At 46.4% G+C, this 16,635-nt stretch overlaps 1 protein-coding gene across 2 annotated transcripts in view; it reads right to left on the bottom strand.

Moving 5' to 3' along the window:
• LOC122388310 overlaps window positions 1-15,254 on the bottom strand; it is a 28,247-nt gene extending 12,993 nt beyond the window's left edge. Inside the window, exons 1-3 of one of the 2 annotated variants that reach the window (XM_043379278.1) lie at window positions 15,081-15,254; window positions 10,204-10,261; window positions 8,204-8,253 (exon numbers count right to left, since the gene is read on the bottom strand). In XM_043379278.1, the coding sequence (XP_043235213.1) occupies window positions 8,204-8,253; window positions 10,204-10,237 (84 nt within the window). In that variant the 5' untranslated portion in view covers window positions 10,238-10,261; window positions 15,081-15,254. Of the gene's footprint in view, window positions 1-8,203; window positions 8,254-10,203; window positions 10,262-11,059; window positions 11,217-15,080 lie in introns of those variants that run through there. The other variant, XM_043379279.1, reaches the window with a different exon arrangement.
• Window positions 15,255-16,635: the final 1,381 nt, after the last annotated feature.

Here is a 16,635-nt window from a genome sequence, read left to right as displayed (position 1 = left end):
GACCGGTAAGGGTCAAGCTGCATATCAGTCGATCCGTATTGTCGAGCCAAACACAATTAAGATGATTCACCGCTCTAGTATGCCCTTATCAAAAGTTATTCGCGGAAAACAGTCAGATACCATTGGTGACCTGAGATGACCTCAGGGGCATAAAAAGGGGTCAAGGGAGCCATTTTCATGTTCAGTGTGTCAAAGATACTAGTAATTCAGTGTTTTAGAGTGTTTATGATGCCTTCCGTCTAAATAGGACGACTTTCAAATTTCTCCCATTGACTCCCAATGGGGAGGTCGCAAAATTGACCTGACCTTAGGTCATTGATATCAAAATTCGATGATATACATTTTGTACATGATGTTGCTCTTATTATTCTCTGAAAGTTTCAAAGCGATCGGTCCCTCGGTGTAGCTTTAGCAGACATTGAAACTTTTGATGTAGTGAGGTCACTTGAACTGACACTGACCTTAAGCGACCTGGGTCTGAAATTTTCACAACATATGTAGAACAAATGTATAATAAGGTGTGCCAAAAACGGCGGGGCTTTGCGCCGTCGTGTTTGGGACATTCGCGAAAAACTGCAGGAGGGATGTTCAACCTCCCCAGCAAGGCGTGGGTGAACCGGCATCGTGTTCCATTTTTCGAGACCAGTCAAATGAACTAGAATTTGACATTAAAAGGGCATTTTGAGAATTTGACCTAAGGTGAAGGTCATCACCTAACCGGGAAAGGTAATATTGCATATTAGTTGATCCGTATTTTCGAGAAGGAAAATAATTATATAAGGTGTTTCATTGCTCTACCATATCTCTATCAAAAGTTATTGTCCAAATCCTACCGGAGTCCTTTTATGACCTGAGATGACCTCAGTAGCATAAAAAAGGTCACATCACGAGTGAAATTTTCCGAGTAAATGTGCCATGTTTATCTGTATCCCGATGTTTAAGGGTGTTTTTGTTCTTCAGAGGAAGAGCATTTCAATTTTCTCCCATAAACCCGCGCCGTGCAAGGGGGCGTTTTTACGCCACCCCCCCCCCCCCCGCTAGGTTTTTCACGAATATTTCAAAAACGGCGTCGCGCAGCGCCACCGTTTTTACTTTGGATCAGTGAGTGAACTTGTATATATTTTTTTTTTTGCATACAATAAAGGTTGTGTCTATCGAGCAACGTATATTTTACCGTTTCGGATTGGCATGGATGCTTATTTTTGGGAATAAAATGTCCGAAGACTTAGATCGTTTCCTATTTCGTGCTAAATATTTATCAAGATCAAGGTGTTTTGATAAAAAAACACTAGGCTGCAAATTGGATTAATTGGATATGAAAAATCAGCGAAACCTGTTTTTCATACTCGTATTTTGCAACTAGTAAATCATGCATTAACAATGACGTTGTATTTTAGACTGATGCCCCATGGAAGGCAAGACTGGCAAAAACAGCCCCTTTCACTAGCTGACAATGGCGCCCCTCTCAAGGGAAAAAGTCGCCCCCTCGAGCACCATGGCCCCCCCTTTCGCTGATTTCTGGCTACGCCACTGAATGTAGTATGATCATTTTTGAACATATTTGTATAGGTTTCATTGCACATCCACAAAGTTCGATTTTTTTTTACCCATGTCGTGCTAGACCTGGCGATCGGCCCAGTGTGCCCCGGTCAGCGGGCCGCGGTGGCTCGGTCAACAGCGCCAAGGACCGGCCGAGCGAGACCCGATGCACCGGGTGGAAGGCTGACGACTGTGGACGCGGGACTGTGGACAGGAAAATGTGGAAAGGGATTGTGGTCAGGGGGGAATGGAGATGGATACGGGACTGTGGACATGGGACTGTGGATACCAGCCTATTGGACACAGGACTGGTCACAGGACTGTGGACTATGGACACAGGATTGTGGACTGTGGGCGTAGGACAGTGGACACGGGACTATGGACACGGGACTGTGGATGCAGGGACTGTGGACAGGGACTGTGGATACGGGGACTGTGGACTCGGGACTGAAGACGGGACTGTGGACACGGACACGGTGCAGAAGTCAGCTGCACGGGCGGCAGTTGGGACACGAGGGGCTGTGGCAGAGGTCAGCAGCAGAAGGAACTGACAAGCTTACCCATTGCCAACAGATACCTGAATTGATTTTAAGAATTGAAAACAAATTGTGATGCATCATCATCAGTCACCACATTAACATTCCTATTTGGATTTAACAAAGGGGCTTGTGTCAATGACGTGGACAGTTTATCGATGCCATTAACCTGGTAGGATAACGTTAAGCCTTTGACACACCGGCACCATGCCGTAGTTAGGTGGCATCAGGCAGCAGGGATGCATAGGGGTGCTTAGCAATGGTTAGATAAAAGCATTAGCATACCACCTCATTGGATTTATTGAAATTGGCATTAAGGTTCATAAGGCTAGTGTCAATAATGATCTGTTAACTTTTAGTCTTAAACGTCATGAGAGCACGGCATTGGATAACCCAGTGGAATCAACACCACATACACCATCCATCGTCTTACAAGACTCGGAGCGCTAACATATCTAGCTATGTACGGAATGTGCGACCTGTCAAATTTGACTTCCATCAACATGCGCGGGCTTCGGTTATATGAAGAATGATCGCAATAAGCGATACGACGGTTTTGTCGTCACACTCGTACGTGCCTCAACCAAACAGCACAAAACAAGCCCTGTGTGTAGATAGATGACAAAACATCGGTCACGTGAGAGCCTCAGTCACTAAAGGCACTCCACTGGCGTCTCTGCGTGTTCGACTGCGGCCCGGGCTGATGACCATAAACTTGTGACCTCAGTTTTTACCTCTCATCGCGCAGTTTAGTGTGTGCCAGCTCCGGCAGTCAAGCGGTTAGACTGTGGATGTAATATAATTTATGATATACATTCAGTCAGTGCTGTAGAATTGCGCTTGGAGTGATCTGGAGGAGCCGTGTGAACTGCAATAGCAATGCAGAATGGATCATGCTTTGGGAAAACAGTGGAAAACGCAACTCAGCTGCATCAAGATAGGGCTTGCAAAATACATAAAACCGCTTTTTTCAAAATGAGCGATTGAACATTCTGCACGCTATTTCTGTAACACTCCTAGCATATGAACCATGATCATGTCCACCGTTTATTTGTGTTCAATCCGTCCCCTGAATTCAGAGGGCCCCTCGCCTGCCACCGGCGCGGCGGCCGCGAAGTCTCAGCTCAGTGCCAGCGTCGGTCGCTGGAGGTCAAGACCAGCCACCGTCACCAGTTTCGCAAACAGCTAACTCAGGACCGCTGGCAGGGTAGCTCCACGGTCGGGCGGGGTGCACAATGCGCCATTGTGACAATAGCGGCGCGCGTGCGACAGGGCACAGGTCACCACGGACGGCCATAATCAACGGTCATTAGGCAAACTGCCGCCGCGCCCAGGAAAACGGAGACAGACAGACTGGCTGACGGGCAAACAGGCAGACAAACAACGGACAGACAGACAGACAGACAGACAGACAGACAGACAGACAGACAGGCAGATAGAAAGACAGATAGACAGACAGACAAACAGACAGACAGACAGACAGACAGACAGACAGACAGACAGACAGACAGACAGACAGACAGACAGACAGACAGACAGACAGACAGACAGACAGACAGACAGACAGACAGACAGTCAGACAAACACAGACATCTGGTGGCCGGTGGCGGGATGCAGAATCCGTCTGCATCTCCCGTTCCTCCCAAATCGTGACTATTGATGATGTTATTCGCGTGCGCTGTCAGACTGAGCTGTCAGACTGCCCCGGTGTCCGTTCATAACTCAGTCTGAGTCCGTCCGTCAGCTCTCGTAATCCGTACGCCGAGAACAGCAACTCGACGTTGTAGCGGGACGGACAACCCCGGCCCGGCCCGGTCGGGTAAGGCGCGACGGGCTCACCGAGCTCTCCGAGGGGATCATCCCAGGCAGTTGCAGATGCTGAATAACAGGCGGTGGCGACTGGCGGGGGATGGACAAGGATGCCGGTGAAGACATAGTCGCTAGTCTTGAACTTGGATTAGACCGTTAGATCGAAAGGACGCGGGCGGATAGATTGACAGGCTGGTGCCGAGGGAGGTGCATTTTAATCGACTGATTAAACGGAGGTATTCGGCGTGTTATGACTATGGAGATGGTCAATTAAGGGACGGCACTCCAAACACCTGTGGTTTGGGTTGTTACACCGACTCTATCAAAAGATTTAGATTTTAATATTTAGAAAGGTGTTTGGAAATGTGCAGTGCACTCACCGTACCTAACCAATGTCACCAGACTATAATGTCGTGGACTCGTGGTATTTATCTCTCCGGGGAGCTAGGAGCGCGCTGGGGACAATGGGACAGCAAATGGGCAGGTTCAGCCGCGCTGCCAAGCCGTTTTCCATGTGTGGCAAGTGTGAGTGACGGCCCAGCACCGCCCCCTGACCGACGCTCGCTGCCTCGGTCAAGGATTTGGGTCGCCAGACACTGGCTCATGCATGCTTTTCTGCAAACGTTTACTATGCAAAACATTGTGACCTTTCGCTGACTTGTAAACTTGGGGGAGACCGGAGACGGGTGCTTCCTGCGAGAATATTGGTTAACCAAGCAGCTAAAAGGGCTCTATCAGATAAGACAGCAGATGCTAATGCAATGAGACATTGTAGTCATCGAACTACCAGACCAAGCTGCCTAAAAGATACCACTTCGTTCATATAAACATAGGACACTCCCATAGCTCTCACGCCATCAATCAGGCGCTGATGGATGACGGTCATTTCATGCTAACACTCTTTGTTCGCGAAAATTACAATGGCATAAAAAACAGCCACAAACCAGCTGACACGACGACCCATGGAGTGTACCTATGGAGTCAACTAAATCACTGGTTGTTTCTCAAGCACCTGCCGCCTTATCCTTATGGCACTAAAACTCTCCCCACCCGATTCGGGAGCATGTTACACAAAATACACATGGCCCGGCGCCGCGGGGGCACGGATTAACGTTGCCCCATACGGTCATAAGTCACACGTGCACTTCGCTCGGATTATGGGCCTAACGCAACCGGTTCGTGTTCGAGGCACGTGCAAAAATATTTGGAAAAACTCGGTGCGCCGGTCAGAGGTGGGTCGTTTCGGCGGGTCGTCTGCACCGTTCGATACGGGTGGATGTCGGAACTGCAGAGGGTGCGTGACCATTTCAGACATCGCCGGTCGTAATTCAGTGCGCTTAGGATGCCGACGGGGATCTAGTGCGTATGCGGCTCCAATAATAATGGAGGATTGAGAAAACTGCGAATATCGGGCGGTGTTATAGCGACATCACTCTAGAACGATCACTGTCCTCAGCGGGGACTTACCGGATGGACAGAGAGCTTATACACGATTGAAGGACTACACCTACACGATTGAACGACAGGGTCAGGGCTACAGCATAGTGCTACAAAAGAAATGCCCTAGGTATGAAAGAAATGACACGATTATCCAAATTCACGGAAAATCCTCTCGAGGCCTCCAATTTATTCAGGAATAAATCTATAGATAATGGTTTGCTCTTGCCCTTGTCAATTAGAGTCTCTGGAAGATGACATCTTGACGTTGGCAGGCCAGTGAATTTTCATGTAGAAGCATAACTATGTATTTTAATAAGGCTTGAGCAATGCTAGTAAATCACTGCCTTGCGCATTCCACTGATATCGGGAACAAATTTACAACTCGTTTGTTCGCCTATTTTGAAAATGGTCATTAGACGTTGCTTATTAGATGAGCCCAACACAAGCCCACTGCATGAGCTCGGTTGTTGTGCTTTGCACGTCTTCTGCAGGTAGCCACATGTCATGGTGCAGACATTGCTGAGCGTGCCGAAGTGCCATCACGCTTCACGACACTTGTCGTGTGAGGCCGGCTGGTGCACGCGGTCACGGGGCGCGTGCGTAGTGCCACGGGTCACCAGGGGTCGCGTCTCCCGCGGAGGGGCGTTGAAACTCGTTGAGCTACTGGTTGTAGATACAAGTACTACATGGGTATATGTCGCAACTCGTCACCACCTGACCACCTCAGTGAAATATGTTGTGGTGAGAGACATACAAAGGCGGCTCACTGCAGCTGTTAACGCTGGACATTACTGACGGATGAGGGAGTAGCACCAGCCAGCCATTAGGGGATGAGCCCGCTTAGTCCAATGCCAGCGTCTTCGCGGGGTTAGGTTACCAATGCTACTCGTCCGACAGGATTCTACAGTGAGTTGCAATTTTGTTTCGGCTGTTGCAAGTTACAATTTTTTAAAGGCAGCCACGAGGTTACAGGACGAGACAGGGATGATGAAAACACTAATTTGTGCGAGAGCAGTGTCAGGATTTTGAAGAATGGAAGAAACAAGACTAACCAGCCAACGGATCATCCATCCAAATTAATATAATACGAAAATATGTGGACCATGAAACATGAAAGGGTGCTTATGCTTCGTTGAGAATCAACAATTAGTTGAAGATGTACAAATGAAATGGGCATTACTCATACAAAAAAAAAACATTAAAGCCATTGCAAATGGCACATGCGCGTTTGTAATTTCAGGCATTCATTCAGCCAGTGCCATTATAACGTTTCAATACAGCTTACCGCTTGAGTAAGTATCAATATCGATTAAGACTAAGACCGGTATGACTCATAATCCATTAGCGGCATTTCTGACACGGACTTAACCTCGAAAACACAATAAACTCCAGCTGTGCACATGTCGGCCAAAGTATAGTATGTACCTATACACCAAGGAGCGTTAGGGCGATTCCGAACAGGGCCGGGCCGGCACGACTACAGTTAACATGACACTGGAAGCCGGGCACCGTTCGATTTGAAGTCACGAAGTGTGAGAATCTCGCAGTTTTATACGACTGAGAGTAACGGTCATGGTCTATCAATATACATTCATCGTGCGTAGTGCGCTTGCCGATAGCACCGGAGACGCATTTTGCACAAGCCCAGCTAATTAGGCAAGGAGTTTCCAACAAAACATAATCCATACCACGGGTGGAGAATTAGGGGTTTGGGTGGTGCTCGAGCACCTCCTGAAATTCAAAGGTCACCACATAATAGCGCTTCAGCTGTTGCTTAAATTACGTTTGAGACACAAACTGCTTTGCGTGAGTCGTGAGAAGAGTAATGCTGTTGGGAAAGCGTACTTATATGTGCTTTTCTACGCAAAAATTCAACGCTTCCATTTATCAGGTGCTGAAAAGCACCCCTGGAATTATGACAATTCTCCGCCCTGATCCATTAGAGTTTACGACTATAATTTGGCCGTGCAGGAGCATTAGCTTTCCTCAATGATCATTCAAATATAACGCTCAGAAGACGGTAGTTATCACACAAATGTACGAAATCAGTTTCACGATGTGGTGAAACTGGCAAAATCGCTTTAAATTTGAAATTTACATCAAATTCCTAAAACATTGCTGTGTCAATATTAAGCTATATGTCAATATTATAGCCTTTGCATGAGTATTGAGTAGGTAGTCCGCAAGAAGCTGGGCGACAGTTTGAATACATGCTGCCGCATAATCCATCATGGTCACGGTCATTGTCAAGGTTGAATGGGTGTGGCATTGAATATACTGAATTCCTATACATGGCATAAATAAATAAATCCGGCATTGAGCGTTGCGATTGTTTATCAATGATACAATACAGCGATCATAGGCTTAGCTCAAGGGAAATGTCAGTCGCTTGGAGGTTCGCCAAGAGCCATCACAGATAATGAGAGCCAGAGCAATATGCATATTTTCAAATTGATCATGTCAAATACCTATCTTACTTTTCCAAAAATGCTTAGGCTTGCTTTTCTCTAAACTGAAATCTAAAAAATAATTAAGCTGGAAACTCTCGAAATCAGCCTGAGTGCTGGGCATATGAATACTGAAAAACGTACACAATAGGTACACATTCAAAATCGGGAAAGGCTCAGAAACGTGAAGTAGGCATACCTCCGTCCACAAAAATGATAATAATAAGTTTTATGACGAAGAACTGCGACTGCGCTACTCTGTATACACATTTGTAACATAGCGAGAACATTTGTTACACAAATGTATAGGTTAGTAGCGAAACAGCAACATTATTTTGCATATCTTATGAGTAATTAATAACGTAGTCAAAATGTTTCGTACATCAAATAAGAAAGACAAAGGTAATTGAGAAGTCTGGCACAGTATCTCACCTTTTCTTCACCGATGACCAGCATTATACTTGATGCTGCCAGGAGGATTCCTGTGAACAGAAAACGAAACGTATTATATTATAACGCAAATGTGTATTAAATATTGAACCCTCGTCGGCCGAGAAGGGGACGTGTGCCGCCCCCATAGGAATTTTTTCGCGATAGCTCGGAACACACCGGTGATAGAGAGCTGAAACGTAGCATAACACAACCTTTGATTCAAGCTGGATCTTAGGACACCAGTCGTATTTTCAGGTCAGGTCAGGTCACTATCCTATGACGTCATAAATAACCTCTGCATGGTCCTCAGATGTCGCAACTTCGCAACGCCAAACCAATAGGCCAGGCGAGGGTTAAATGAAACGTGCTAAACCAATAATTCGGCGGAACCACTTTATGACAATCCAAACTTTCCTCTTCCCAGCAGTTCGGAGGTGCACCGGGCGGTTAATCCCAAAACGCACTGCATGAACTATCGCGGACCCTGACGCAACAACGACGAACTGCGCTGCACAGCACACAGAGCCGACTGATTAACCCATCGTTCATCACGACTAACTAATAGTATCTCTAATGAACACCTCCACCTGGCTCAGAGAGCGTTACCCCACACGATCGCGGCCTAAACTGGGCTAATGGGTCGTGCTGGGGCGGGGCGACGAACGCGATCGGATAGTCGGGATCCGCTGTGGAGTGTGGAGGTTATGGATGGGCAATGGCTGGGCGGTGCAAATGGGGGCGGCTGGGCACAGTTGGGTCGAATTATAGCGGACGCGAGTGTTTCATTGGTTGGAAAAGGAAGAGGGGTGGGTTGGTGGGAAAGATGCCCACGTCTGGAATAGTGGCGACTCATGAGCCAAATGTCCAGATCAAGCGTGTCAAAGCTGCAGAGTGCGTGACGTTTCATGACTCGAAGCTCAAAGGAAGCGCGTCAAATGACAATTCTCTCTGGACCGTGGCCTCATTGTTTACTGATAATGCTGGTTAACGGTTTCCGATGATTGGATTATAGAGCTCACTGATCATTCACAGCCCCGCTCCGTGAAGCAATGGCATTCCAGAAGCCCATCGAATCGATGATGGGGACCAATTTTTTAAGGCTCGATTGGGCAACATGTCACAGGGCATCTATCGCTGGGTCAAATTTTACGGCTAGAGACTGGAGACGTGATGACACGTTTCCAATCAGCGGCCAAGAAAGAGCCCTCCCCATAGTCATCAATCGGGACGGCATTCCTCCCTCCACCCTATGCTAAAGAATTGACACCACCCTCAACACTAGCCTCCGCGAGTCATTGGGAAGGCCATGCAGGCTACTGCGCTACAGACCAGCGGAGGATCGAGAATGCCATCCAGCTGCTAGATGGGTCATTATCGAACTCACACGTCTATATTTCTGGACCCGACCATCTTTTAGCCATGTGTAAGTGGACGGGCCAACGAGCCAGGAGTCAGCCAGTAGGTTACAATTGTGCTATCGCGTAACACTTCTCAGCCTCCTCTCACGCTCAGTGAGAGGAGGTATCCTGTGGCCCATAGCCCATACTGATCATCCCCATTCTCCGTGTCATGTCTGGTGAGGGAGACCACTGGTCACTCTGCATTGCCCGACATTCCCTTCTCTCCAAATTTAACTCTCATAGAACATCTAGAACTCTGTCAATTGACAGTCGACAATGACATCCACACGACGCCTGCTACAACCGCCAGTGCGGCACGCCTCAGCGAATCTAGTGTCGAGGGGTCGGTCCAACAACGGGTTCCGGTTAACGAAGCTGAAACGTCTTGTTTTTGTGTCGGAAGCCAGTTCCTGATGACCTCAGGCACCCTCGTAACGGGCGCGAGCCGCGAACGGTGCGATGTAATAGCATGAGCCACCACACACGCGACGCTTACCGGAAAAGGAGGAGCCCTCACCTTCATCACTGAGTAAACAATCGAGCATCAGAAATAACTGGTAACAGGAACGAAAACTCTAATTGATCGAATAGGCAACTTACCGATTGACCATGCCGTAGCTGAATAGTGCGTCATCTTCGCTAATCAGCTGGCCAGCACCTGAAACGGAAGAGCCCGACCATTAGTTACAGCAGCGACTCTTGGGGCGCCGATGACTTGTGCGACATTCCGAGAGACATTAACCGTGATATCATCGCGGTATCACAGCCGGCAATTTTCCAGACGATCTGAAAGAAGTATGATATAATTGATCCCTCAAATATGCATGACGATTGACCATGAAAATGCGATTAGATCATTCTGAGTGCTCGTGGGAGTGCGTCGCTGTCTTTTATCGCGTCATTGTGCAGAGGATGTAGCATGTTACTGTTGGTAGGACATTGAAGATAATGGTTTAACTGCGTCAATTCACAATTTCGGTGAATGTTCCTTATACCATGTGCGTTTACTGTATGTATTCTGCTATTTGCATTTCAATATTTTGCAAAATATGTCAATAGAAAAGGTTTTAGTATACCTTGAATGCAATGGCTACATATGAATGAGGCTGCATCGTATCTATAAATACCAGCACACAATAGCATATGCAGGGCAAAGGCATTTGGGGCACATGCTCCCCCCCCCCCGCGGCGCCCAAAATCGACAAAAAATACAAATTTGCGTTTTTTTTTAATAAAAAGAAAACAAAACAACTTTTATCGGGAAACGTTTGTTTTAAACCGCTCAGCAGTGCGTGAGGAATCGAAATCCGTGGAGAATTTGGAAATTGGAAAAAAAACTTTTTAAGGGTATGCTCCCCGCAGCGTCCGAGAACGTTTTTTTTTTATCTGCCGCTCCAAGTTCCTACAGCCCACAGCACCGCCCGTCCAGAGTGTAAGACCTCCAACACCGACATACCTTCTCGTCACGGCCCAGCCATGAACGCGAATAAAAAGCGGGATAAGTGCGTCGGCACGCAGCGGCCGTCCGTTTTGCGTGGGCTCCTCTCGGGGTGTGGGTTATGCAAGCCGCGGGTCGGAGCCGCCGGCGGCCGACCGCCGCGCCGTCTGTATACTCGCGCTGTTGAGAAACTGCCACCGTGCCGGCACGGGCGGGGGAGAGGGGGGGTGCGGGTCAGAGGTCAAACCGCCCGGCCGTCCGGTCACTGCCCCGGGCGGAGACGGAGCTGGGACTGGGATCAGAGCGTGTTCGTGGAGCGGAGTGGGTGAGCCTTTTATCAGACAAGGAGGGGCGAGCGGTGCATCTGATTCGTCCTCGGATGTTGGTGCGAGTATCGGAGTAGGTACCTATCGGTATCGAAAAAGATCACTTATTCGCAGAGTTACCTAAATTGGAATTTGGGTTGCATGAAGGACACACGTCACACATAACATAAGCTACTTTCATCAGTGACTTCCCGTTTTAATGTGATTGTGCGACAAAGCGTGGCCTTTCACACTTTTCCTTCGGCTGAACTACGTCTTAATATATAATCCCACATAAACAGTTTTTAAATAATGGCTTTCTAACAAGCCCTACGGCCGTATGTGAAGTTATAATCGCATGGTGTGACAAATTCCACATCAGGTTTGTAACATGTTGAATCTGGTTCCGGTATTTCTCCGGCAATGCATGCTTATCCAAGAATTTACCAGTGAAACTTGACCCAACGTTCAATGGCACCGGAAAATGTGGTCCACCTTTCTGGTTTTCTTTTGGTCACAAATATCATTCTGCTATGTGTAAGGATTATTATATGAATTAATAGATAACATGAATCATGTTATCTAGGTATATGTCCTAACTTCTAACATAAACGCTGTGGACACGTATACTTTGTGATGGCCAAGGAACGTATTCACCGACCAAGAAGGAAGCTCTTCATCTCTATTTCTTTTTGCCACGACACTAAATGTCACGCAAAAAAACATCATCTTCAAACGATCATTCATCTACACCATGGAAGTTGCAGTCATGACAGCTTCGTCACATAATTAGTCAATTGTGCTGTTAAACTACGAATGAAAATTCTGTAATCTGCCAGTTAACGATCTATCCGTTACCTATCATGACGCAGTCACGGGTTATCCCTCGGTTGCCGTTCGCAGTGGAGTGACGACTCACTGCCCTTCTGTCGACCTCGTGTTGTCGGCTGGCCGGACCCACTCCATGGCCCCTCGGCGCCTCACCGCGCCAGGCCGACCAGCGGACCGTGCTGTTCCTTGTTATACAAGGGTGGCGGCCTGTGTTGGGACCTCTCTGATCCGTCTCACACAGTGCTGATGACACGTCGTTAACGGAAACGCGGTGTAACGTCGCGTCATGTCATGCCTTGTCACGTCACGCCACTCACCGCGGATGTTCTGTGCTCGTGACCTTGACCTCATGGCAGGTGGGTATCAGTGCCTCCATCCCATCTCCGTCTCTACTTCCTTCCTCTCCAACCTGCCCCAATTCTGCAGTGCATTGACCGATGAGCTTTCAGTGCATGTCATGAGGATAGAGATGCGATATGGACAACCGACACATGCCTGTCCGCTGCAAGGATTCTCGGAAAACAACAATGCTTTGCACCAGTCACCACTGAAGTAGGGCTTTGAGATGTAAAAACGACAACATACGTAGGTAACCGGAATAGCCGTCGTCCATGTGAACAGCATAAAGTTTCCTGAGATACTTTTTACAAACATGGGGCACATGTAAAAGTAGGTAGGCAATAGCTGCCCTATAGGAAAGGAAACAGAACAGGGAAACATTTATTCCCAAATTTTCAAAATGTTTGGTATAATTCCTTAGAGTGCTATCTAGATTCCACCGTACTCCCTCACCACAAAATGAGGATGACTAAAATACCCAGTCCTGAAAATGCAGCCTTCGCCGCATGCGGCTGTAGCCTAAAGATGCCTTCTTCACCATTGGATGAGCGTTTTTAAGCGCACTAAGCATACATGCGCTCGTGTCTATTTTTCACTGAGATGATAGACATGCTTTGGACGATTCGCCAAATGCTGCCGGCATCTGAGAAGATTGATGAATAGTTCTTATTCTTACAAACTTGGATGCGCTTGTAATTCGCTCGTAAACATGCATCTGTTAGGCTGTTGCGGGACACTGAACATTTGTCGGATTGACAGGCGACTTACTCCGGCGTCTGCGGTTATAAGCCTGTTTTGACCGAGTGGCTGTTGAAATTCGTGACCGGCTCAGGGTGTCACCCTCTGTAACCCTAAAGAGAAGGCATGCGTGGCTGAACCGATTTGCTCGGAATTCCTTCAGCTTATAACACACATAATTTACAGAGTTGGGCAATGTGAATGTGGACACCCACCCTGAAAAGTTGTATACTCGTAGGTACACAGCTGTTAGCATATAGTGTAAGAGACATAATCACTGACAACTTAATGACAAAAAAAAACATTAAGAGCCAATAATGATCGAATACCGACAGCCTAGCAGCTGGGGCTTGATCTTTGATCATAAGATGAAGAAAAAATGACATATATTTTGTTTGTAATTATCACAGCACGTTGAAGGAAGCTTCAGCAGTGGACGATAACGTAAGTATTCTTAGTTCTAAATCTAACATTGCATTTTCATTATGTTTTTTTTACGTTACATACATCACATCATTCCTAACGAATTTCAATCAGGATTTCGTTATCCAAACTTTATCACAAGCGTTCGCATGACATCGGGTGGTTGGACAACTATCGAGGTCCTAAGCAACCAAATGATTTTTTCTGGTACTTTTTATGTTGGAATATGTACCTAGAACATATTTTTATCTTATCACTTTACCGTCAGTGCACTCATTCCTTGTTTATTTATTCTCTTCAAAAGCTTACACATCAAGCTGTACTTATTAACTTACATCTGCACCTATAGACTTAATAAATATTAATTTCACCGATTCACCGTTTTGGATCATCTTTTCTACATTTAATTTCGATACGTCAATTTCTTTATCTTAGTTGATTTGTGCTGTTCATGAGCAAAAGTGTTAAAAAATTTGCCCGTTTATTGCATTATGTATAAAAAACACACAAATTTTCCCTTGAAATTATGAAAATCGGTGAAATCCTCCCACCAACTTATTGGATTGAAATGTTCACAGATATATTTTTCATGATTGTTTGCTATGTGGTAGTTGATGAGAAACCCTGAATAAATTTGTGAGACAAGAAAAAAAAATACAGGCTTTGTCAGCTGTAGGAATTACATATCATTTCCTTTAAAATATTTTATTTCAAAACATGAACAGACGCTAAATAAGTAAATATTGGTAACTTTAAAAAAAAACTGTTTCTTCTTAGGTATACCTGTTAATATTTTCAACTATAAAAATATATCGTCATTGGATCTAATAAGGGTCTGTTCCCGTCGCTCCTCCCAAAAAATCTCGGATGAGGATGGATGAGCTTGGAGGAGGGCCGTTTCAGAGGAGCCACGGGAACATTTTTGCGAGGAAATCAGCTGTTTGCGGGCTGTAACGGTCGGCGATTTATGGCGCGCAAACAGCAATTTAGAGTTAACAATCGCTTTCTAATAAAATAACCATAGATTTATATCAAACATTACTATTAAAAGATATCCCATCCTCATCGATCACTAAAACCATTTCCACTTCCCTCAAGTCTTATTTATAAACAATTCACATTTGCATTACGTGCGCCAGATATGTCTACGCAGAACCTCCTCCAAAAATCCAACTTTCGTTTGGGATGAGGGAGGAGGCAAATAGTGGTGGTGAGATGTGGAATCAAGATGAGCTTGGAGGAGCTTGGAGGAGCGACGGGAACGATTTTTTGAAACGGGAGGAGGTTAGAGGAGCTTGGAGGAGGTTGGAGGAGCGACGGGAACAGACCCTAATCTAAGCCGTTTATAAAACTGCTAACCGCAAAAACATTTCAACAACCATCACAAAACGACCGCCACTCACCTCTGGTGTGTCAGCTTATGAATCCTCCCCGCCTTCTCGAGGAGCTTTCCTCTTCCTCTCCTTCCTCTCCTCTCGTCAGCCTCCGTCCTCCTCCTCCTATCTCGGTGCCTGCGGTGCTCACCCCTTGCAGGAGTCACACTACCACAGGCCACAGCGCGCTGCCGCTCACGTGTCACCGGCTGCGCGCGGCGGGACGGTGTGGCTGGCGGCGGAGATGCTCCGCCGGTACATGCCATTTCGCTGGACGACCTTCCCCCGGCTCCCCTCCTCCTCTGGGGCACGGGCGGGGGCGGCGGCGGCGGGGGCGGCGGCTGAGGGGTGGGAGGATGGGGATGTCCCAGAATCTGGAGGGCGTGAGGTAAGGATGGAGCTAATTATTCTCTGGGGATAACGAGGGAACGACATACGGTTAAAAAAAATAACTGGAAATGACGGGAAATCTAAAAATGCATGGCAAGAGTGAGAACATGACCGATCGGTGAATAATGGTGAGATGATGCATACTTCAAAATGTTCAAACTAATCGTGAGGACATGCAGACACCATGAAACCGCTTGCATGAGTCCGCCGTCCAGAAGTTTTAAACAAGTTTAGGTCCAGAATTATCACTGCGTAACTAAAAATCACTGAATATGGCAGCGTTCGGTTCGTACATGCTAAACAATCATGTGCTAAACAAAAATAAAACTTTCACGGCTCTGTGATACAATACATGCACCCAAACCATTCTGGATAATGCCAATCTGACCGAGATGCTCGTCTTATAAATTCGAAGTAGCTTATCAAGATAAAAAGCATTGCACTGACTGAGATTGATATCAGATTCACGATTGGCACGCTGTCAATTTATTAACGCCAGTATGTCATTCAGAACATCCTGTTTGTATGCAAAGCATTCACATATATTCATTATGTCTACCAACAACAAACAAGGTTAGAAGTGCAAACAAAATGGTGTATTAGTTTTTGTGCTACTTACCAGGCCTGCAGTCGCATATAGCTCGGGCAGAGTCAAAATATGAGCGTTACTCTCTGTGATGATCGGGCTCACTTCACTGACATCTCACTTTTTAGATGTCCCCAAATCAGCTAACATTATTCTGATCTCAATTTAATTTTGTTTCAAAGATTGATAGTGAGTTTAGGCATATACATTTTGGCATACCAATTCATTTCGGTATATGAATGCTAGGCAGGTGAGTTTCGAAATACCCTATAGTGAATAGCCATTATAGGCTTAAAATTATTCACTTGGTTTAGTCACATTCTAGCGAAGATATTTGAAGATGTGGGCCGTGAGAACAGAGGAAAAAGCCTGAAAATTGTGCTATCAATTCATTTGTACTAAAACCATTCAGTTTTAAAGGTAGTGTGCCAGCTTTCCTGGACCGTATGGAGTTAATGGCCCAGATAAGGAGAACCGGATTTTTAGAACTTATCCATACCTTCAAAACTCATGGAAACGTCTTAAATTCTTCAAATTTTGAGTACCCCAGTGCGAAATTCGCCCCGACGGGTTGTCGGTCGTACCCCAACCACATTTCACACCACTATG

This window comes from Amphibalanus amphitrite, unplaced genomic scaffold (assembly GCF_019059575.1).
Source record: "Amphibalanus amphitrite isolate SeventyFive unplaced genomic scaffold, NRLGWU_Aamphi_draft 000317F_arrow, whole genome shotgun sequence".
NCBI lineage: Eukaryota > Metazoa > Arthropoda > Thecostraca > Balanomorpha > Balanidae > Amphibalanus > Amphibalanus amphitrite.
The sequence above is the reverse complement of the archived record's forward strand: the minus strand, read 5'-3'. Positions and strand labels throughout refer to the sequence as shown.